This window comes from Chrysochloris asiatica, unplaced genomic scaffold (assembly GCF_000296735.1).
Source record: "Chrysochloris asiatica unplaced genomic scaffold, ChrAsi1.0 scaffold00279, whole genome shotgun sequence".
Classification (NCBI taxonomy): Eukaryota; Metazoa; Chordata; class Mammalia; order Afrosoricida; family Chrysochloridae; genus Chrysochloris; species Chrysochloris asiatica.
This window is the reverse complement of record NW_006408797.1, coordinates 544,203-563,263: the sequence shown is the minus strand read 5'-3', so window position 1 is coordinate 563,263 and position 19,061 is coordinate 544,203. Positions and strand designations below refer to the sequence as shown.

The window sequence follows — 19,061 nt, the reverse complement described above, 5'->3', positions numbered from 1 at the left end:
CCTCAATGTAAAAACAAACAAACAAACAAACAAAAAAAAAACCCCTCACATTTGGGCCCATAAATAACATCATTATAAATGGAGACAAGATTGAAGTTGTTACAGATTTCAATTTTCTTGCATCCACAATCAACACCTATGGAAGCAGCAATCAAGAAATCAAATGGCATATTACATTAGGCAAGTTTGCTACAAAAGACCTATTTAAAGTTAAAAGAGCAAAGACGTGAGTGTGAGGACTAAGGTGCACCTGACCCAAGGCATGATATTTTCAATAACCTCATATGCATGTGAAATTTGCACAGTGAATATGGAAGACCGTAGAAGAATTGATGCATTTGAGGTAAGGTATTGCTGGAGAGTATTAAAGGTACCATGGACTGCCAGGAGAAGTACAGCCAGAATGTTCCTTAGAAATCAGGATTCTTCATACTTTGTACAGGTTATCAAGAGAGGCAGTCTCTGGCGAAGGACATCATATTTGGTCAAGTGAGGAGTCAGTGAAAAAGAGGAAGACACCCTAAGCAGACAGATTGATACAGTGGCAGCAGTAGTGAGCTCAAACGTAGCAACAACTGTGAGGATGATGCAGGACCGGGCAGTGTTTTGCTCTGTTGTACATGAGATCTGTATGAGTCAAAACCAACTCTACGGCACCTAACAATAACAACAACAACAAAAAACACAATTTAATTTGTAACAGTGGAACAGCAGGTGAAACGAATAAAATCTGCAAAATGGCTGATGGTATTAACCAAGAAATTACCTTAATTTTTTTAGTTTAGATAACTGCATTTTGGTTTTATGAGATTTTAACATTAGAGAAAGCTAGGTAAAATGTTTATACGAACTTTTGTTGTAAGTCTGCAATAATATCTAAATAAAAGGCTTTTGTTTTTAAAATTTGTAGGGTCTGAGTTGTTGGGCACTTCTCACGATAACCTCCTGTACTGAAAATGTGTCATTTCTTTTCAATGCCATGCTGTCCATTTCACTTGCTGTGTCCCTTGCTGTGCCTTGCATCTCAACAGTTCCTCAGAACCCTGTAGGGGGTGTAGGCTCTCGGGTTATGGATGGAAACACCAGGGGCTGAACCTCCTGTCAGCATGCACTGGTCTAGGCCAGGAGGGGAAGCTCAGCAGAAGGGATGTGGGGTCTGAGAGACCTGGGGAGGTTCCAGGGGCTGAGGGAGGTGCTGAGGTCCTGACTTGAACATCTGTCCAGAGACTTCCGCAGAAACTGCTGATGTTAGGCTTCAGCTTCCTGTTGTCAGGGCAAAGGGTAGTAAACTCAGACAGGGGACACCCAGGTCTTAGAGGAAATGAGAGCTTTGCAAAGATGGGAGCCAGAGCGTATCAAAGTCATGAGGACATACACACAGCCCCATGGATCTGCTCCAGCTACCGTTCCTGCACTCTTAACCACCTATCTTGCTCAGAATGACTGCTTGGTGCAGCCAGGCCCTGAGAGAGACACGCAGACATGTAAACTCCCTCATGGACATGCATGACACACATACACACAGTTCACACAGACACTCTAGCACCTGCCCTGGTGCATGTCCAGGCAGGGGTATGAATCCCACCCTCCTAGCAGGCCTGAAGGGGCCCAAGGGAGGCCAAAGCAGGGGCACTGTAGTCAGGACAGGTTTCAGGGAGGAGAGAGCTGAGTGGACAAAGAGAAATGGAAAAAGGGGTGGTGTCTGCTCCCCACTCACTGTTTCCCAGCTTCTATCAGTTGTTCTGCCATCTCTGAGTACCTACTGCTGCTACTACTGCCCTCCTTAGGCCTAAAACTGAGGACAGAGTTCACAGAGTCCCCCCCTTGAGGGAGTAGCTGGCTTCTTGGGGGGCAATAAAGACTGGAGGGCCTGGGGGTCTGGCCTAGTGATGAGACAGCAGAGAGAGTCTGAGAGATCCCACAGCCATCAAGGCCTGACCCAGTGTGGGAGTACCAAGGAAGGGGCCAGGAAGGCCCAATAAGCAGAGCTCTCTGATCCCATGACCCTTACATGTGGAGACTCCCCCGGAATGACCAGGGCCAGGAAAGCTGTCCTCATGATGGCCTTGTTGTTGTTGTTGTTAGGTGCCATCGAGTCGGTACTGACTCATAGCGACCCTATGCACAACAGAACAAAACACTGCCCGATACTGGGCCAACCTCACAATGGGTGCCACGCTTCAGCCCATTGATGCTGCCACTTTGCCAATCCATCTCACTGGGGGTCTTCCTCTTTTTCTCTGACCCTCCACCTTACCAAACATGATATCCTTCTCCAGTGACTGGTCCCTCCTGACAATATGTCCAAAGTATGAGAGACGAAGTTTGACCATCTTGGCCTCCAAGGAGCACTCTAGCTGCACTTCTTCCAACACAGATCTATCTGTTGGTTCTTTTGGCAGCCCATGGCACTTCCAATATTATCCTTCAACACCATAACTCAAAAGCATCAACTCTTCTACAGTCTTCCTTATTCACTGTCCAGCTTTCACATGCATATGAGGTTATTGAAAATACCATGGTATGGGTCAGGCTCACCTTAGTCCTCAAGCTGACATCTTGTGCAGCAGATTTGCCTAATGCAACACGTTGTTTGATTTCTTGACTGCTGCTTCCATGAGTGTTAGTTGATCCAAGAAGAATGAAGTCCTTACCAACTTCAGTCTTTTCTCCATTGATAAGAATGTTGTTTATTGGTCCAGTGATGAGGATTTTTGTTTTCTTGACATTGAGATGCAATCCATACCGAAGGCTGTGCTCTTTGATCTTCATCAGTAAATATTTTAAGGCTTCTTCACTTTCAGCAAGCAAGGTTGTATCATCTGCATTTCGCAGGTTGTTAATGAGTCTTCCTCTAATCCTGATGTCACGTTTTTCTTCATAGAACCTAGCTTCTCTGATAATTTGCTCAGAACTCGGGAAACCGTAGCTGTGTGGAAGACCTGGAAGCTCATATGTGCCCTTTCACAGCCTGGCCTGGCCTTGTGTGTGAGCTGTGCAGCCCTGGTCTGTGGATTGGTCTGGCCTTTTTTTCTACTGACCAAAGCCCACTCCAAACCATGCTGAGCCAAAAGGAGAAGTGGTCATCTTATAAAACTGAAAAGGCTGAATGGCCCAGGGAAGCTCCAGGCAAGGCAGCCCCAGTCCTCAGGATGCTGCCTCCCTCCTCTCAGATCCATGTTGGTCAAGTATTCTCCCTGCCCACTTTCTCAACGTTTTAATAAAGTTTCCAGAACTGAATCTCACTGTCTCGAGACAGCCTGTCTTGGCCTACATGCCCATCCTTGACCCAATCACTATAGCCAGAACACCCCCCGCCCCCCACCCCCACCCCCAGATTGCCACTCAGGGACCTAAGTGTGGGGAAAGTCGGGGCTTCAGGAAAGTAGGGGCAGAGCTTGTTTCGTAGAGATGAGTGCTGTTGAGTCATTTTCAACTCATAGTGACCCTGTATAGGGTTTCCAAGGCTGCAAATCTTTAAGGGAGCAAAAAGCCTCATCTTTCTCCTATGGAGCAGCTGGTGAATTCTAACTGCCGACCTTGTGGTTAGCAGTTCAACATGTAATTCACTATGCTACCAGGGCTCCTTGGATGGTGAAGGGAGGGGAGGAAAATGAAGTGTGTGGGAGTTAAGGCTGGGAGCCAGAGGCCAGGTGCCTAGTTGAGATTCCACTAGGGCCGGAAGGGCCAAGCAAGTTAGTGCTGGAGGATGGAGAAAAGCGAGTGCATTTAAGAGAGTAGGGTCTGATGATACGTAGGGATTCAGGTAGAAGTCTCTACCTCAGGTAGCTACTATTTCCTGGGGTCAGCAGGGTACACTGGAATAATGTTCCTGAGACAGCTGGATACATCCTGAGCAGGGTTTGGTGGACAGGCTTAGGTAGGCATGAAAGTGGCAGTAACAACTGGGAGGAAGTAGGTATATTGTCCCCTGCTCTTCCATGCCCTGGCTCCCTGTAGCCTTTGTTTCCGCCTTCGGCCTGGCCCAGCTCTCAGCTCTGTCTAGTCACAGTCACACCCTCATGCCCTTCCCCTGCCCTGAGAAGGGTGGGGAGAGCTAAGAGGCCACTCTTTTTTTGACCCAGCTGTGGCGCAGCAGCCTAGGGTTGATAAGAGCCCTGCAGCTAGCTCTCACACGCCAGCCCAGCCAGCCCGGTCCCAGCAGAGCTGCCAGCACCATGAAAGATGAGGTGGCTCTTCTGGCCACTGTCACCCTCCTGGGAGTCCTACTACAAGGTGGGCTGACTCCTGTCTGGGAGGCAGGTGGGCCTGAGGCCCTGGGGAGGTGCTGGTGGGGCCCTGGCCAGGCAAGAAGCAGAGGTAGATGCCTCCAGCCCAGGCTTGGGATGCCCCACAAGTGGCTGTGATGCCCAGAACGTCTATGCTGAAGGATTTGCACTTTCCCTGGAGGGTGGGTGTAGGGTGTCTGCATGGGCAGAGGACTGAGGCTGAGAGGGGTGGTGACTTAACCATGGGAGACCAACCAACAGCAGAATGGAAAAAGGTCCAGTATCTGACTTGAGGTTGGGGACTGGTGGCCCTTAGCTAGCATAAGGAACCCTGGAGGTAGGCAGGAGGTTTCATGACAGGTGGGGCAGCAAAGCTATCTATGTTGAGCTGGGTGGAGGGAAGATTGTCAGAACGAATGGTGGTCTGGTGGTCAGTACAGACATGAGATAGCTAAGTCCATTTTTTCCAGAGGAAAGAACTGTACTGGTACAGTCACCATAGTGCACGTATGTCGGCAGAGAGCCTGGCACCAAAGGCACTAGGGTCATAAAACCTGCCGGGAGATAGCAAAAACTGGGGATACCAAGTATTAGGGTATTGGTTGAGATGGGAGCTTGACCTGGGACCAAGAGAACCACAGGTCTAGTCCACCCACTGCACAAACCTATACTAACGTGGAAGGAGGTAGAGCCCTTGGGGTTCTTGAGTTAGACCTGGAGAGTCCCAGCTGTAACCACCTGGAGGCGGCAGTGTCTGTCAGATTTAGGCCAGGGTCCAGGATAGCTGGAACTGAAGGTCCAGGGCAATGAAATTTGGAGACCCAGGACACCAGGCTTCAGTGACTCTGGCCTGAGTCAGGATGGGCTCAGTATTTGGGGGACCTGGGACCATTATTCAAGGGTATGTGGTTCTCTGAACCTCTTGGTATGCAGCCAGCTCAGTCCTCAGACTCTGGTGGCAGTTCCTGGCCTGGGACTTCAAAGTCCATGCTAAGAGTCCAGAGCTGTGCATTTGCCTGTGTTTTGCAAGTCAAATATATCAGAAACAAAATCCTGTTTGGCCTTTCCCACAGACAGGTGTCCCTGTGCTTGCACTCACACCCCATTACGCTCATTAGGGACAGGGCCTCCCAACCCTGAGTTCAGCATGGTGTCACGAAGAGAAGGGAAGGCACAAGTCAAATTAGAGCGAGGGGCTGGAGGAGTCTGCAGGACTTTGAGCCGTTGGACCTGACTCCTGATTCTTTCCCCCACCCCGCAGCCTACTTCTCCCTGCAGGTGATCTCAGCGCGCAGGACCTTCCGCGTGTCGCCGCCGCTCACCACCGGCCCTCCAGAGTTCGAGCGCATTTATCGAGCCCAGTGAGGCGCAGGAGCGGGGTGGGGTCCAGCAGTGTGGGAGCCCTGGGCGGGGACCCGGCCTCACAACACTCTCATTGTGCCCGCCCCCGCAGGGTGAACTGCAGTGAGTACTTCCCGTTGTTCCTCGCCACGCTCTGGGTCGCCGGCGTCTTTTTCCATGAAGGTCTGGGGGCCAGGGCAGGGTACATGCACTGGAGGCCCGAGCGGGTACCAGCGAGCATGCTCACACCTCCCCACCCGCACCTCTCCCAGGGACGGCGGCGCTTTGCGGCCTGATCTACCTGTTTGCGCGCCTCAGATACTTTCAGGGATACGCTCGCTCCGCGCAGTTCAGGTGAGAACCGAGGTGGGCTCTCGGAAAGGGAAGCGGGACTGGAGAAAAGTCGCCCGTGGGCTGGGTACTGAGGGCTGGGATCCCAAGGGGACGGCGGAGCCTGGTCGGAGGCAGGGCCCTTTGGGGGAACAAGTAGGCAGGCCTAACTCTGCTAAGGCTGAACTTGGGTGCTAGCGTGTGGGCTGTTGGCGGGCTGTGCCTAGCAGAGCCCTTCCCCCTGCTGAGCACTGCCCACAGGCTAGCCCCGCTCTACGCGAGTGCACGCGTTCTCTGGCTGTTGGTGGCGCTGGCGGTGCTCGGCCTTCTTGGCCACTTCCTCCCGATTTCGTTGGGTGTCGCGCTCCACGGACGGCTTCGGATGCTGCTGCCGGGAACGCGAGACTAAGGACGATGACGGTGGAGCTGGGGGAGAGCCGGAGACTCCAGGACGGGGTGGGGAGGGTGTGGCAGAGGTGCTCGCCTCTGCGTTCCGGTCTCTAATTAAAAGTTCCCATGACCGATTCCAGGCTGTGCTTTCTGGGTCAGAGGTAGTTTCCCTGAGACGGTGATGCTGAGCTCAGAAGAGGGGCGGGATACCTGGATCGCCAATAAAATGATCTTGTCGGTTCCCACTTCCTTCCTGCTTAGGATGCCCTTTCCAGCAGAGATTCACCCACGGCTCCCTCTGCCTTCAGTACTCTATTCTATGACTTTCCCCCAGTCTTCATGACCTACACCAAAGCCTGTCAGCCCATGGACCAAGAGCAGGGATCCTTTTTGTCAGCACTCTGTTCCCAGCACCTAAAACGGTGCAGATGATCAGGGCACCCCTGCTAAGGTCCACAAAGCCTTGAGGATGGCTACTACTTAATGTAGGAAGGTTCAAGGAAACATCCAGGTGCCTTGAGGACAGATACCAGGAAGAAGGTCTACCGCCCAAACAAACCATCCCTAAGAAAGTGCTTTGCCAAAGGCAAAAACACAGAGGCAAGTGTAAGCAAAGGCCCTTAGGTGGGCAGAGATGGCTCATTTTAGGGACAGAGACCCTCATTTGTGGCTGAGACCAGGAAAGAGATGAGAAGTGTCTTGACCTACAATGAGGACAGAGCTGAAACCCACAGAGGGAGTAAAAGATGAGGAGGTTGAGGTATGCATTTGGTTTGAGGCACTCAGGCTTTGGTCTCAGGACAGTTGAGACTAGATGCCAGGGAACCTCCAACTGAAGCACTTTTTGGGTATCTTCACAGATTGGACAGGCTCCCTCCCGGATCCTCCCAAGAGGGTGAGGGCATGTAAGCTGAGTGGTTGGAGCATGGTCACTCCAGCTCCTTAGCTTAGCCAGAGAATTGGAGCTGGCAGAGTGGAGTGGGGGGGGAGGGGGGAGTTGTTTTTGGTGCCAGGCCTCCCCTATACCTTCACGGGTTACTCTAGGCCCAGGCTGGGACCACAAACCAGAGCTCCTGGCACTTACAGTTGAGGCACATACTTCATTAACCCTTTATTACAAGTCACGCTCTTATAGAAGTATATGTAGACTTACGTGAAAAAATCAAATGTATCCAAGAATAAAAAACACAGCACATAAAGTAGTATATGCATTCCAGTGTTCGCGCTGGAGACAGCGGGCGCCCAGGAAAAAGCTCTAAAACAGCCTGGCTGTCCAGGTCAGTGAGTACGTTCTGGGCGGCATGGGCCAGCCCTCAGGCACAGTGCGGGGGCCGCCTGCCTCCTCCGCAGCCCCAGTGGCGGGGCAGCACCAGCTCCTGGGGCCTCTGGGCCGGCAGTGGACCCCAGGCCGCCTAGGCCCTGCACCAGGCAGAACCCTTTAAACTAGGGCGGCCGCGCCTGGTTCTCCCTGGGCAGCAGCGACAACATCGCGGTCCCGTGGGCTTCAGGTACTGCACAATACATTCTCAAAAGTTCTTGACTTAGTCGGCCTTTTTCAGAAAGATCTGGAAGAGTGAGGCTCAGAGTCATCAGGGCTTGAAGCAACTGGCCTAGCCCAGCTACTGTTCCCTGCACCCTGCCCACCTTACCTCACTCAGAATGACCCACACTGGCGAGTCTGTCTGGATGGAGAGGCGCAGTGCTTCCAGGGGGCCAAAAGCAGGGTCCACTTCACCCTCAGCCACACCTTTGTGGAAGGAGCCTAGGGAAAGGAAGTACTGAGAAGTTGCCCTAGAGACCCCACCCCCATGAAGCCTGCTTCTCAGCCCTGCCCTTCTTCCACCATACTTACTGATCTGCAGGTAGCCATCAGGGCTCCGTGGATACCGGAGAGTAGCTGAGCGGCCCTCCTGCAGGGCTTCCTTGTCTGACTGGGGATTCTGGGGACAAAATCAAGGGGCTAGACCTCCATGACTGGAGATGAGGGCAGACCTCAGTGCCCACCCATGCCCACCACACTCACATCAAAGGGCAGCACCTCTACAGAGGTGTTGAAGAGCTTGTCCTCTGGGTGTTCGATGTTCCCACTGCGGAAAAAGAACCTGCGCCAGACAGGCCTATGAGCTGCTGCATGATGGGGCCGTAGGTACACTGCCCACCGTAAAGGCAAGGCCTGGACTAGGAGGGCACTGGGTGGGTTCCAGGGTGCAGGGAGAGACTATACACAGTCACCAAGGATTTACTCACAGGGACAATGGAGATGGGCAACACTACTGAGCTCCTATGGGTACTGTCACCGTAGTCTTTACAAGTTAGCTACAGTTATGTATGAGCCCCAGTTTTCAGGGAAGGAAACTGAGGCAGAGTGAGGTTCAGTAATCTGAGGCAGGTCATGAAGGGGCACCTGTAGGCCCAGAAATCTGAGGTGAGGCCTGTATCTCGGGCGCTAGAGACTCCTAGGATCCCGCCCCCAACATGGGTACTGGCACTAACCTCTCAAGGCGAAGTGGCTGGAAGAAGCGGAAGCGGATGAAGTCCCCTGCAGCAGGTGTGAAGGCCCAGAAGAAATCCTCACGCAAGTAGGCCTTCTCCAGAGTGAAGTGCTGGTATGTTTTGAGACTCGTGCTCACCTCCGCGGGTGGGTTGACATGCTCTTTCCGAAGTGCCTGCTTCCCAAAGTCCTTGTCCTGTAGCCATGGAGGGACAATGGTACTAGGGCTGTAGTCCTGGGCCTGCCCTGCTGTTCCTCACCTGCCCCAGCCTGGACCCCAGCTCAGACTCTGCCTAGATCAGCCTGGTGGGCCCAGTGAGTGTGTGACTCAGCACACCTTCAGTTTCTGGATCTTGCCAGCCAGTGAGGAGTGAGTGCCCACATGCTGGAAGAGGGATGGCTTGAAGCGGATCCGAAGGTTGGCTTTCTGCCTGTCACAGTGCTTCTGTGGAGGGAGGGAGACACCCTGGGGTCAGGCTGGCCTCCCAGGGCAGGGTCTCACTTGAGATCAGCCAGGAGCCTCCTGAAGCAGGGTCACACATGTGGACATGGACCCATGGAGGCTACAAGTGTCCCATCCTGCCCTGCCTCTATGCAGCCCAGGCTCACCGCATCCTTCTCAGGGTTGCAGACCTTCACCCACAGAATATGGTCTAGGAGCCAATCGATGGGCTTGTCCCGGTAGAACATGAGGATGAACTCCACAATCAGGCTCAGGTCCAGCGACTTGAACATCTTCCCTGTGTGGGGTGTGCGAAGGTAGGGAGGGGCTAAGTGGGCAGAAGCTACCTTGCTCTACTTCCTCTTCACTCCTATGAAAGCTACTGGTAAGCAAACCCAAGGAGATAGTCTGCCAGCCTCAGACAGGTGTGGGTACAGGAGATAAATGGGGTGGTGAAGTCAGAATACATGAGGGGTTGAGATGGGCACGCCAGGCAAGGCTTGGATATGGGCAAAGATTGGTAATCGTGCTACACCTCATGGTCATGGGAGCAAGGAGCAGGACAGGGCTAAGAGATGACAGAGGAAAAGAGGTGGGCTGGTTGGAAGGCAGGTGTGTGATAGGGTGGAATATACCAATAAAGCCAAGCTGAGAAAACTCCAGGATCATCCAGTCCTCCGAGGGTTGCTGGAGGGCAAAGTTCTTCATGGTGCTCAGGTAGTTAGGCTTGGCTACAATGTCATCCTCCAGCTGTACAAGCAAGAGGGCAGAACAGGGTGTACCACTGAGATCTGGCTGGGACTCAGGATGGGTATAGCAGAGCAAGGCTCAGCACCAAGGCTCAACCCAAATCCAGGGGGATAAGAGGCAAAAAAAAGGACAGGCCCTGACCCCACACACCACCCTCTAGGAAAAGCAGGGCACAGGCTAACCTGCACGTAGTAGATGCCTTTGGACTGTGCATACATCATGAGGAAGCAGTAATCGAGGTTCTGTTTGGTCCTCCACCTGTGAGCCAGGGGCAGGACAGGGGCCTCAGGGGCTCAGACCCACAGGATTCCTCAACCTCCAGTGAGGCTACTACCACCTGGGCTATCAAGGGCTACAGAAAGGTCACTGAATGGGAGGAACCCAGCCCCACCCTGCAGGGTATGGAGAATGAGGGATATTGCCGGGAAGTCCTGGGACTTGGACCAATAGACTGGGTTCTCATCACACATGAGTGGGCAGGTTGCTGGGGTCCCAGGGAAGGTCCAGTACCTGACTCTCTCTTTGGGGTCCCCAAAGGACTCGCGGAGACGGGAGAAGTCAGGGTAGAAGTGGGGGGAAGGGGAGATGACTTCCAGGAGCCCAGAATGGATCTCCGTGGGGAACCTGGGGGATAGGAAGGCCCAGTGAGTATGCAGCCTTGGGGACTGAAAGCAGGAATGGGTAGCTGAGTGGGACTAAGCCAGCTAGATCTTCTCCTTTACCCAAGTCTCACCAGGAAGAAATCCCCCAATACCATGCCCAGTTTCCTGAGGCACTGGAGCTCAGAAAGGGGTTAGGCCACATCTAAATAGCCACCCCTTCCAGATGACAAGAGAAGTTCCCTCCCCTGAAGCACTGCCTTGTGGGGGAGGCAGGCTGTCAGCAGATCCTCCCTCCACCACCTTTGTCAAGCTTCCAGTACTCACAAGGCCTTGATGTTCTCTGTTACTGCCGAGGTGTACTGAGGGTCAGTCTGTGGGGAAACCAAGCACTCTTAAGTAGAGCCTCCACCCATAGAGATGCATGTCCACACATAGAGAGAGTCAGTCCCTCCCTGGTGGCTCTCACAGGAGAGCTGGACCTGGGTCTCTGGGGGGCCAAAGGAGACTCAGAAAAAGCCCTTTGGGGTACATTGAGTAGTCTAGGGAAAAATTCTAGATAGTGGCACTTCCACAAGGGGGAGCTAGAATGCTTATCACTTTCTATCTTGATTTGTGAATTATCCTGACAGTCAAACTTCTGATAGTTTTTCACCTGGTATGTTGTTCTAGTTTTATTTTTTGTTATTCGGCACCATCTGTCTTTCTCTGAATGTCCTCTCCACCCCATGCCCCACTCGCCTCGGCGATCAGCACCACGATGACAGAGTCTTCTTTCTCCTGCGGGCTCAGTTCCGATATGAGCGAGTGCAACGTGTCTGTCAGGTACGAGTGAACCTCGCGCCGAACACTCGGGATGCCCATCACCACTGACACTGCAGGGGTCGCAGGGACGATACTGGGCACGGTACCAGGGACCACCACACCACCAGCCTCTCGCCCTTCCAGGGCCCCGCCCTTACCTCCGGTGCGGCCCTGGCCCACACGCACTGCCGGCTGCAGGCTGCTTTCCTTGGCCAGCAGGTGCGGCAGGTGATGGAAGACAGTGGGCAGGTGCAGCACATGCTTGTGCGACACGTTCCACGGTTTCAGTCGTGGATCCTCTGTGTGAGTGAAGAAGACACAGGTCAGGTAACTGCAGCCTGCAACCAGCCTCCCTCATTCTCTCCTGGCCGGGTGCTCACCTGTTAGGCGACCCCAGGTGCGATTGCTGTCTCCATCACGCAATGCCTGCCTTTCTGACACAGCCCTCTTGATCTCATCCAGCACCAGGTTGAGCTCCTTGGAGCGTTTGAGACTCTCCTGCTCAGCCGCGTGCAGCCGGTCTCGCAGCGCTAGGAATTCCCGCTGGTACACGTCCACAACGTCGCCTGTGGGCGGTAGCACAGGCTCTCCAGGGCGTGGCCTAGAGCCAACCTACCATCCCGTGCCAATGAGATAGCCTACCTGTATGTTTAGGTGCTTGCTACAAGCGAACTATCCAGAGATTCATAAAGTCACACCAAGAGTTAGGAAAGTCATGTTGGGGAGCAAAAAACAAATGCTGGCCTGCTGCAGCTGAGGCATTTGGGCACAGCCCCCAGGGTGGCTCTGAGTGGCTAACTCACAGAGGGGAGCCTTGGGAGCAGGGGCAAGGGTCCTTGCTTTGTGTCTTTTAACCTTTTCTCTGCAGCCACTTACCACAAGTTGACACCGGTCTTGTTTCCACTGAGAAGTGTAGCTTAACAATAGATCACTGCAAGTGTGCCTTAACAATAGGCTAAAATCTTCATTCTGATGCCTGAGTCGATAAGCACTGGACCTAATCACAAGGTCAGGGGTTCAAATCCACTAATCGTTCCTCAGAAATCCTATACAGAGTGTAAGTCAGAACTCAGTGGCACTTAACAGGGGGATTAGCCTTCTTCCAGCCCTATCCCCCTTTAAGGAGGCACCTGAAGAGGGAGGGCCCAGGGTATCACTGACAGCCAGGTTTCTGTGGGGGCAAGTGTGGGCAGAAGTTGGTGGAAGGGTTTTGGATGGGCTGAATCCTATATCTCTAGTGGCTCCCAAAGCTTTCTCATTCCAGAGGGTGGGGCACCCAAGGTCCCATCCAAGGCACAAGGACCTGACCCTTCCTCAAGGGACTCCCCAACTGCCTAATACTCTCCTCTCAGCACCTGTGCTTTGCCCTCCTTCCATCATGGGCAAGGTCACAGGTAGCCCCATCCCCATGTGGGGACAGGCTTCCTCCCTAATGGGACTGCACTTGGCACAGGGTTTGTGACAGTATGCAGCTGGGGCTTATCTTTCACTCTCCTCATTGTCCTAACTGTCATTCATCATATACTGGGGACATGCACTAGGTTCTCATTCCATGTCATAACAGCCCAAGGGGTGTATACTGCACTTACAGCCCCCATTTCTCAGATGGGCAAGTAAAGTTCAGAAACAAGCTTGGATATGTCTGACAGAAGACATAAAATGTGGTATATCCACACAATGGAAATGAAGTCCTGAAACACGCTACAATCTGGATGAACTTGAAAACATTATGCTAAGTGAAATACATCAGATACAAAATGACAAATATTGTATGATCCTTTTTGTATGATATATCTAGAATAGGAAAATGTGGAAGAACCCAAATTTATTAGTGGTTACAGGAGGTGGGAGAGAAAGGAAAACAGGAAGTCACTGCTTAAAAGGCACTGAGTTTCTGTTAAGGGTGATGGGGAAAAATGTGGAAATGGAGAGTGGAAAATGTTGTCCAATATGTTGTTGTTGTTAAGTGCGGTTGAGTCAGTTTGAGTTCACAGCAACCCTGTACAGGGTTTCTGAGGCTGTGAATCTTTACAGGAGCAGAAAGCCCCATCTTTCTCCCATGGAATGGCTGGTAGTTTTGAACTGCTGACCTTAGGTTAGAAGCCTAACTCATAACCACTACGCTACCAGAGCTCCCTGTTGCACAATATAGCAGTAGATAGGTATATAGTAGGGACAACAACACTAGTAAGGTACGCTCACCGTGGAATTGACAGTCATTCAAAATCAAAACTGCAACATTTGCCTAAGGACAAAGTTGAGAAAGGATGGGAAGGTGGGTGGAATGCAAATAGGAACCCCAGGGAGGAAGCGAGATAATTATTGTTGCATGGAGGGGACTGTTATTGTAACTATTGAGCTGAAACAAAGTGTATAATTTGTTGAATGTAAAAGTAACTGATGATCTTCTCTGTAAATCTTCACTCAATTCACATGAAAAAGTTTAGAAAATGTAGAAATGGCAAATGTTGTGTGTGTATATATATTTATAAAACCACTGTAAAAATAAAAGGAAAAAAGTCCAGGGTCAGCAATAGAGAAGAGACATGAGCTCTGAATACACTGATGTCTATGTCTCCAAAATCCTATGTAACGTCTGGACCACTTGGAAGACTGTCTGCACCATCCAGAGGACCCTTATCAGAACTTTCAGCTAGGCCCCAGTTGGTAGCAGCTAGCCCCAGAACACTACAGCAGCTCCCCTTCCCCACACACACACCCAGGAGACTGCCTGATGGTGGAGAGGGGTCTCCAGGGTGCCAAGTGCCTAGTTCTGCTGGTCTACAGGGACCAGCATGTAAAAATGGAATAAACAACATCCTGCCAGCTGGGTGCCAGCAGTTTCTGCTGGGCTCCACTCAAGGCCTTTTCTAATCTAGCTTTTGTTCCCTTTATTTGCTATCACCCATAGCTCCTTTTCCTTGTCTAATATCTACAACTTTGTACAAGGGAGTCCCTTTTCTCTTCTAGGTCTAGTGAGGATTTATGTAGCCTTGAAGACCTAGTTTTAAAGTCTCTTAAGTCTAGGAGACCTTCCAGAATTCCTGTCTCACCTTGGGGGCAGCTCATCTATTCCTTGATCCCTGGTGGGTTCACAGTCTCCTGCCTAGCAGTGGGCCGTAGGAGGGTACCACTCCCACAGGACTGTGCATCAAAGGTAATGAGCAAGGCAAAAGTCCAGTCACCTTGGACACGCCCCCTTTCAGGGGCAGACAGCTAAGTGATAAGTCCCAGGGGAAGAGGAAAGCTGAAGGAAAGGCAGTCAGGGGCTTGGAGTCACAGGGGAGGCCGGAATAGGATTGGGCTAGAGCCAAGTGGATCTTCCCAGAGGCATCATATTTCGTTCCCACCTACCTCATCCCTCTTACTCTGCCCCTCCCCACCCTACTCCCAATTCTATCCAGAGGGATCTAAAGGTTAAGGCTCACAGAACTATGGGAGGGAGGAGGTTATCAAATTGGGTTACAGATCTGTGAGGCTCCTGGGAGAAAGGCCACCTCTGAAACTTAACTGCCCAGTGCTGTGCACACACCCCCACACCAATAGGAAAGGACCCTCAGAGGGAATTAAGAGCCCTCTGGGATGAGGCAGATAACTCCCTTTTGCCTGCTGCACTTCAGGCCACTTACCATAAGAGCCTATGGGCCCTAAGTCCTGGGTCCTCACTGGAGCAACCCTTGGGCTATGGCCACACATAGCCTGTGTGTGGTGGGGTCACTCTAAAGTGGGAGGAGGGTGAAAAGAGCTCAGCCACCTAGGTCTGGACACAACCTGCTCCCTAACCTTGGTCTCCCTTCCCCAGCCTCCAGCCCAGTTTTGGGCTTCCTGTGTACCAAGAGGTGATGAACCCCATGGGTAACTGGGCTTTGTTCCTGCCCCATACCTACCAAAGGTTAACCCTTTATCGTTTTCCTGAACACTACAGGCCCTGTCTCTCAACAGTCTGTCCCTGCTCTGACTGCTGTCTGCAAGCCCTCCTGCCAGACCTTCATTCCTGGCCTTTCTAGTGGTGGGGCCATTCTATCCTTGATTGTCAAGGCCAGAAATGAGCTCTGTGCCCACTTTCTCATGGGCTGGGCTTTATGCCAAGCCATCCTGGCACCCCACAGCCCTTGTAGGGCTGGACAGAAGTAGTGAATGGGCTAGCAAGGTATGTAAAGGCCTGGGCTGGGCTGAGGCTCCTGGGAGCTGGGGCTGCAGAAATCTTAGCTCTGTCCACATCTTCCTACCCTAGAGAGGTTGGAAGTGGAAGAGAGGGTGTCTAGTCCCCACTGGAACTGCCACAGCTGGATGTGAGCTCTGATGGCTTTCTTACCCCATCCCCTGAAGGCAAAATGAACAGGACATCCTATGGCCCACCTATGAGGCTAGAGAGCCTTAAACCACCATCTTCTACATGGTTCCCTCTTGGATGAAGAAAATAGAATCAAGAGCCAAGCAGGAGCATTTGCACCCTAGCTGCACAAGACCTTTGTAAAGTGTTGAAGAGCAAAGATGTCAGCTTGAAGTGTCTGACCCAAGCCATGGTATTTTCAATAACCTCATATGCATGTGAAAGTTGGACAGTAAATAAGGAAGACCGTAGAAGAATTGACGCTTTTGAGTTATGGTGTTGGAGGAGAATATTGAAAGTGCCATGGACTGCCACAAGAACAGACAGATCTGTGTTGGAAGAAGTGCAGTTAGAGTGCTCCTTGGAGGCCACGATGGCCAAACTTCATCTTTCATACTTCGGGCATATTGTCAGAAGGTACCAGTCGCTAGAGAAAGATATCATGTTTGGTAAGGTGGAGGGTCAGAGAAAAAGAGGAAGATCCCCAGCGAGATGGATTGGCCAAGTGGCAGCATCAATGGGCTCAAGCATGGCAACAATAATGAGGTTCGCCCAGGATCAGGCAGTGTTTCGTTCTGCTGTGATACGGTTGCTATGAATTGGCACTGACTCGATGGCACCTAACAACAGTAACAACAAAAATTCTCAGGGGCACAGGCAGATGTCAGCCTTCAGGGAGCAGATGGTGACCTCCTCTCTAGGTCCCATATTCTTCAAGAACCAAGGAGGGTATCCATCATTCCTAAAGTCCAGGTTTCCTGAGATGTATGTATGGAGTCCTAGGGTGACACTTGGAAGTTCAATCTCACCAACCGCTCCTCAGAAACACTATACAAGGTTGCTACGAGTCAGAAGCTACTTGATGGCACTCAACAATAACAACAATGTGTGAGGCTGACCTTGACACTGGGGAAGGCTGTGTGACTGCCAATTCCTCCCTAGAATGGACCCTTATCTTGGCTAAGGGCTACAGTTTAAGGGCTAGCAGGGCTGTTTCAAAAACAAGACTGAATGTGAACTTGGACCCCAATCCCTGACCCTGGGGCACATGCCTGTTTCGTTTTTTCTTCGGAGTCTGCAGGAAGCCCCCATTCCTGCTCCCCACTTCCTCTCTGTCTCCCTGCCCTGAAGATTCTGATTCCTCTGCCCTTCCCCTAAGTTGTGATGTCTGGGTCAGTTTTATCCTGAGTTCCCCTGCAGATTGCAAACAGGAAGTCAGGGTCCAATCTGGCCTTAGACCAGCTCAACCTGGCATCATTACCCCAGCTGGACAGAGAGCTAGCTGCCAAATGTTAAGAATCACAAGGGTTCACATTGCAACCCTGATTTTTGGGTTTCTCTTGAGGTCTCCCAAAGACCTAGTTTGTCTGGGCCTTCACAAAAACAGTCACCCCCCCCCCTCCACACCTCACAGGCTGCTGGGCTTCTACTCCCCAAGTACTACGACCCCTCCTGCATCTGAATCCCACCCTTTATTGACTGGTGGTGTTCTATCCCCAGATCCTTGTAAAGCCTGCCTCACTGGGACTCCCCTACTCCCCAATGCTGGCTTTCTGTGGAGAGCCAAGGCTTCCAGAGTAGACTCCAGGGGAAGCCCTGCTTCACATCTTCTGCTATCAGGTGGGCATGTGGCTGCTGCAGGAAGCACACAGGAACTAGTCTGGCTGAGGATAGTTTTCATGAGCTCATCACCCACCCACAATAGGACAAATGTGCCCCAGCTCTTCAGCTATGGTCCCACCTAGGCCCGAGTGCCACCCCCACCATGCCAGTCTCCTGATGTTGCCACTCTCCCAAGGAACCTAAATGCCCTCCCTAGAGTGACATACTCTACCCACAGAGCCTCAAACCTAACCAAACCCTACTCAGGGAGATACATTACACCCATCGAAAACTCACCCCCTGCCTTTTCCTCCCAGGGATACCCCTCACAGGGCCCCTGGGTTGTGACGCTGGTATCTGAGCCCCATGCCCAGCCGGGCTTCTGCTCCAACAGTATGGCTGTAGTAGGCCGGGTTGTCAAGAGCTTAGTGAGTCATTGGAGCAAGGAGGGTTGCAAAGGCCCTAGCGCCTCCCAGCCCTCTTCTTCCAGTCTTATCTAGCATAGGGAAGGAGGGAGGCAGAGGTTCAGTTGGCCTCAGTTTGATCCTGCTCAAGCTTCCTACAGGAAGGCCAGGAGGCAGGAAGGAAGCAGTTTTCCCAGTGCCTCCTAGGCTTCAGGCTGGAGGGACAAGGGCCTTCTCTGAGGGCTTCCACAGCACTCCAATAGCAAGCAACTCCAGCCAGTGCTGGAGCCTGCCTCACTTCAAGTGTGCTGTTCAGGCTGAGAAAGCCAAGGTCAGCCTGAGGAGGGCCAGCCTGACCAAATTCCAGGTGGAAAGGTGGCCCAGTCAGACCACACAAAGGAAGTTAAAGAGCAGCGGAGCTGGACTGGCTACTCAGGAATCCATCCACTCAGGCCCTAGGCCAGTGGCCACATGTCATAAGAAGGTATCTAGCCATCTAGGTGCTTGAGGAAGAGTCCTGCCTCAGGAAGCTGAAGCAGCATCTGTGGTGGGCAGCAGAGGAGGGTGGCCTACATCTCTAGCTGCCTCCAACAAGTGTGGTGCTGCAGGATATTGCACTGGACAGAAAGGTTGGTTTGAACTGCAAGGTCAGTGGTTCAAAACCACCAGCCACTCCTCAGAAACCCTACACAGGGTGGCTATGAGTCGGTACCCACTCCACGGCACTATGCAACAACAGAACACTGTACCTGTTCCTTGCCCAGGTGCCTGCGATTACCACCTTAGGGACCCCCGATCATAGCCACCTCTGTGACCTTGTGTCTTTGCTTCTGAGTACTCCGAGGGTCCTCAACCCACGGGTATGAGCGACCACACTCTAGTATCGGTATAACTGTTCCCATGGAGGCCAGTCCGAGTGCCATGCAGGTATCTGCCGATTGATTGCTCGATTGCTCGGCCCCAAAGGCCCAGCCGGAAGGGAGAAGAATTTTGTTATTCTAGCAGCAAACAAGTGGGGGTGAGGAGGAGGGGCGTCCTCCGCGTCGCCCAGGCGGGAAAGGGGCGCCTTCGTCGGCTTCCGGCCGCCTCCTGCGGCCACTACCTGGACCTCACTCCGGCCGCCGGCACCTAGGTGCGCCCAGGTGTGGGACTAGGCGCGGGGTCGGGCCTGAACAACAACAGGGTTGGGGGGGCTCACCTTTCTGGCCGCTGAGCGCCGCGTACCAGGAGAGCGAGAGGAAGGCGCACAGGCAGAAGAGCAGCAGCGTCAGGAAGGTGCCATTTCGGAGCCTCATCTCCTCGAGTGCGCGGCGGGCGCCGGCGGGGCCGAGGCCTCATGGCCCGGG

The 19,061-nt window shown here is 52.5% G+C and overlaps 2 protein-coding genes across 2 annotated transcripts; one reads left to right on the top strand and one right to left on the bottom strand.

Moving 5' to 3' along the window:
• The first annotated feature begins 4,154 nt into the window (after positions 1-4,154).
• LTC4S (leukotriene C4 synthase) lies at positions 4,155-6,309 on the top strand. Its single transcript, XM_006874464.1, has 5 exons — positions 4,155-4,236; positions 5,491-5,590; positions 5,683-5,753; positions 5,843-5,924; positions 6,162-6,309. Exons 1-5 carry the CDS (start codon positions 4,179-4,181, stop codon positions 6,307-6,309), a joined length of 459 nt encoding a protein of 152 aa, XP_006874526.1. The 5' UTR covers positions 4,155-4,178.
• A 1,067-nt stretch (positions 6,310-7,376) lies between these two features.
• On the bottom strand, positions 7,377-19,061 carry MGAT4B (mannosyl (alpha-1,3-)-glycoprotein beta-1,4-N-acetylglucosaminyltransferase, isozyme B). Its single transcript, XM_006874448.1, has 15 exons — positions 18,914-19,061; positions 11,757-11,942; positions 11,535-11,675; positions 11,314-11,447; positions 10,900-10,946; positions 10,484-10,597; positions 10,156-10,231; positions 9,859-9,973; positions 9,391-9,521; positions 9,119-9,226; positions 8,784-8,977; positions 8,314-8,392; positions 8,143-8,230; positions 7,940-8,052; positions 7,377-7,855 (listed from the first exon to the last, which is right to left on the bottom strand). The coding sequence occupies exons 1-15, from the start codon at positions 19,008-19,010 to the stop codon at positions 7,832-7,834; spliced, it is 1,647 nt and encodes a 548-aa protein (XP_006874510.1). The 5' UTR covers positions 19,011-19,061; the 3' UTR covers positions 7,377-7,831.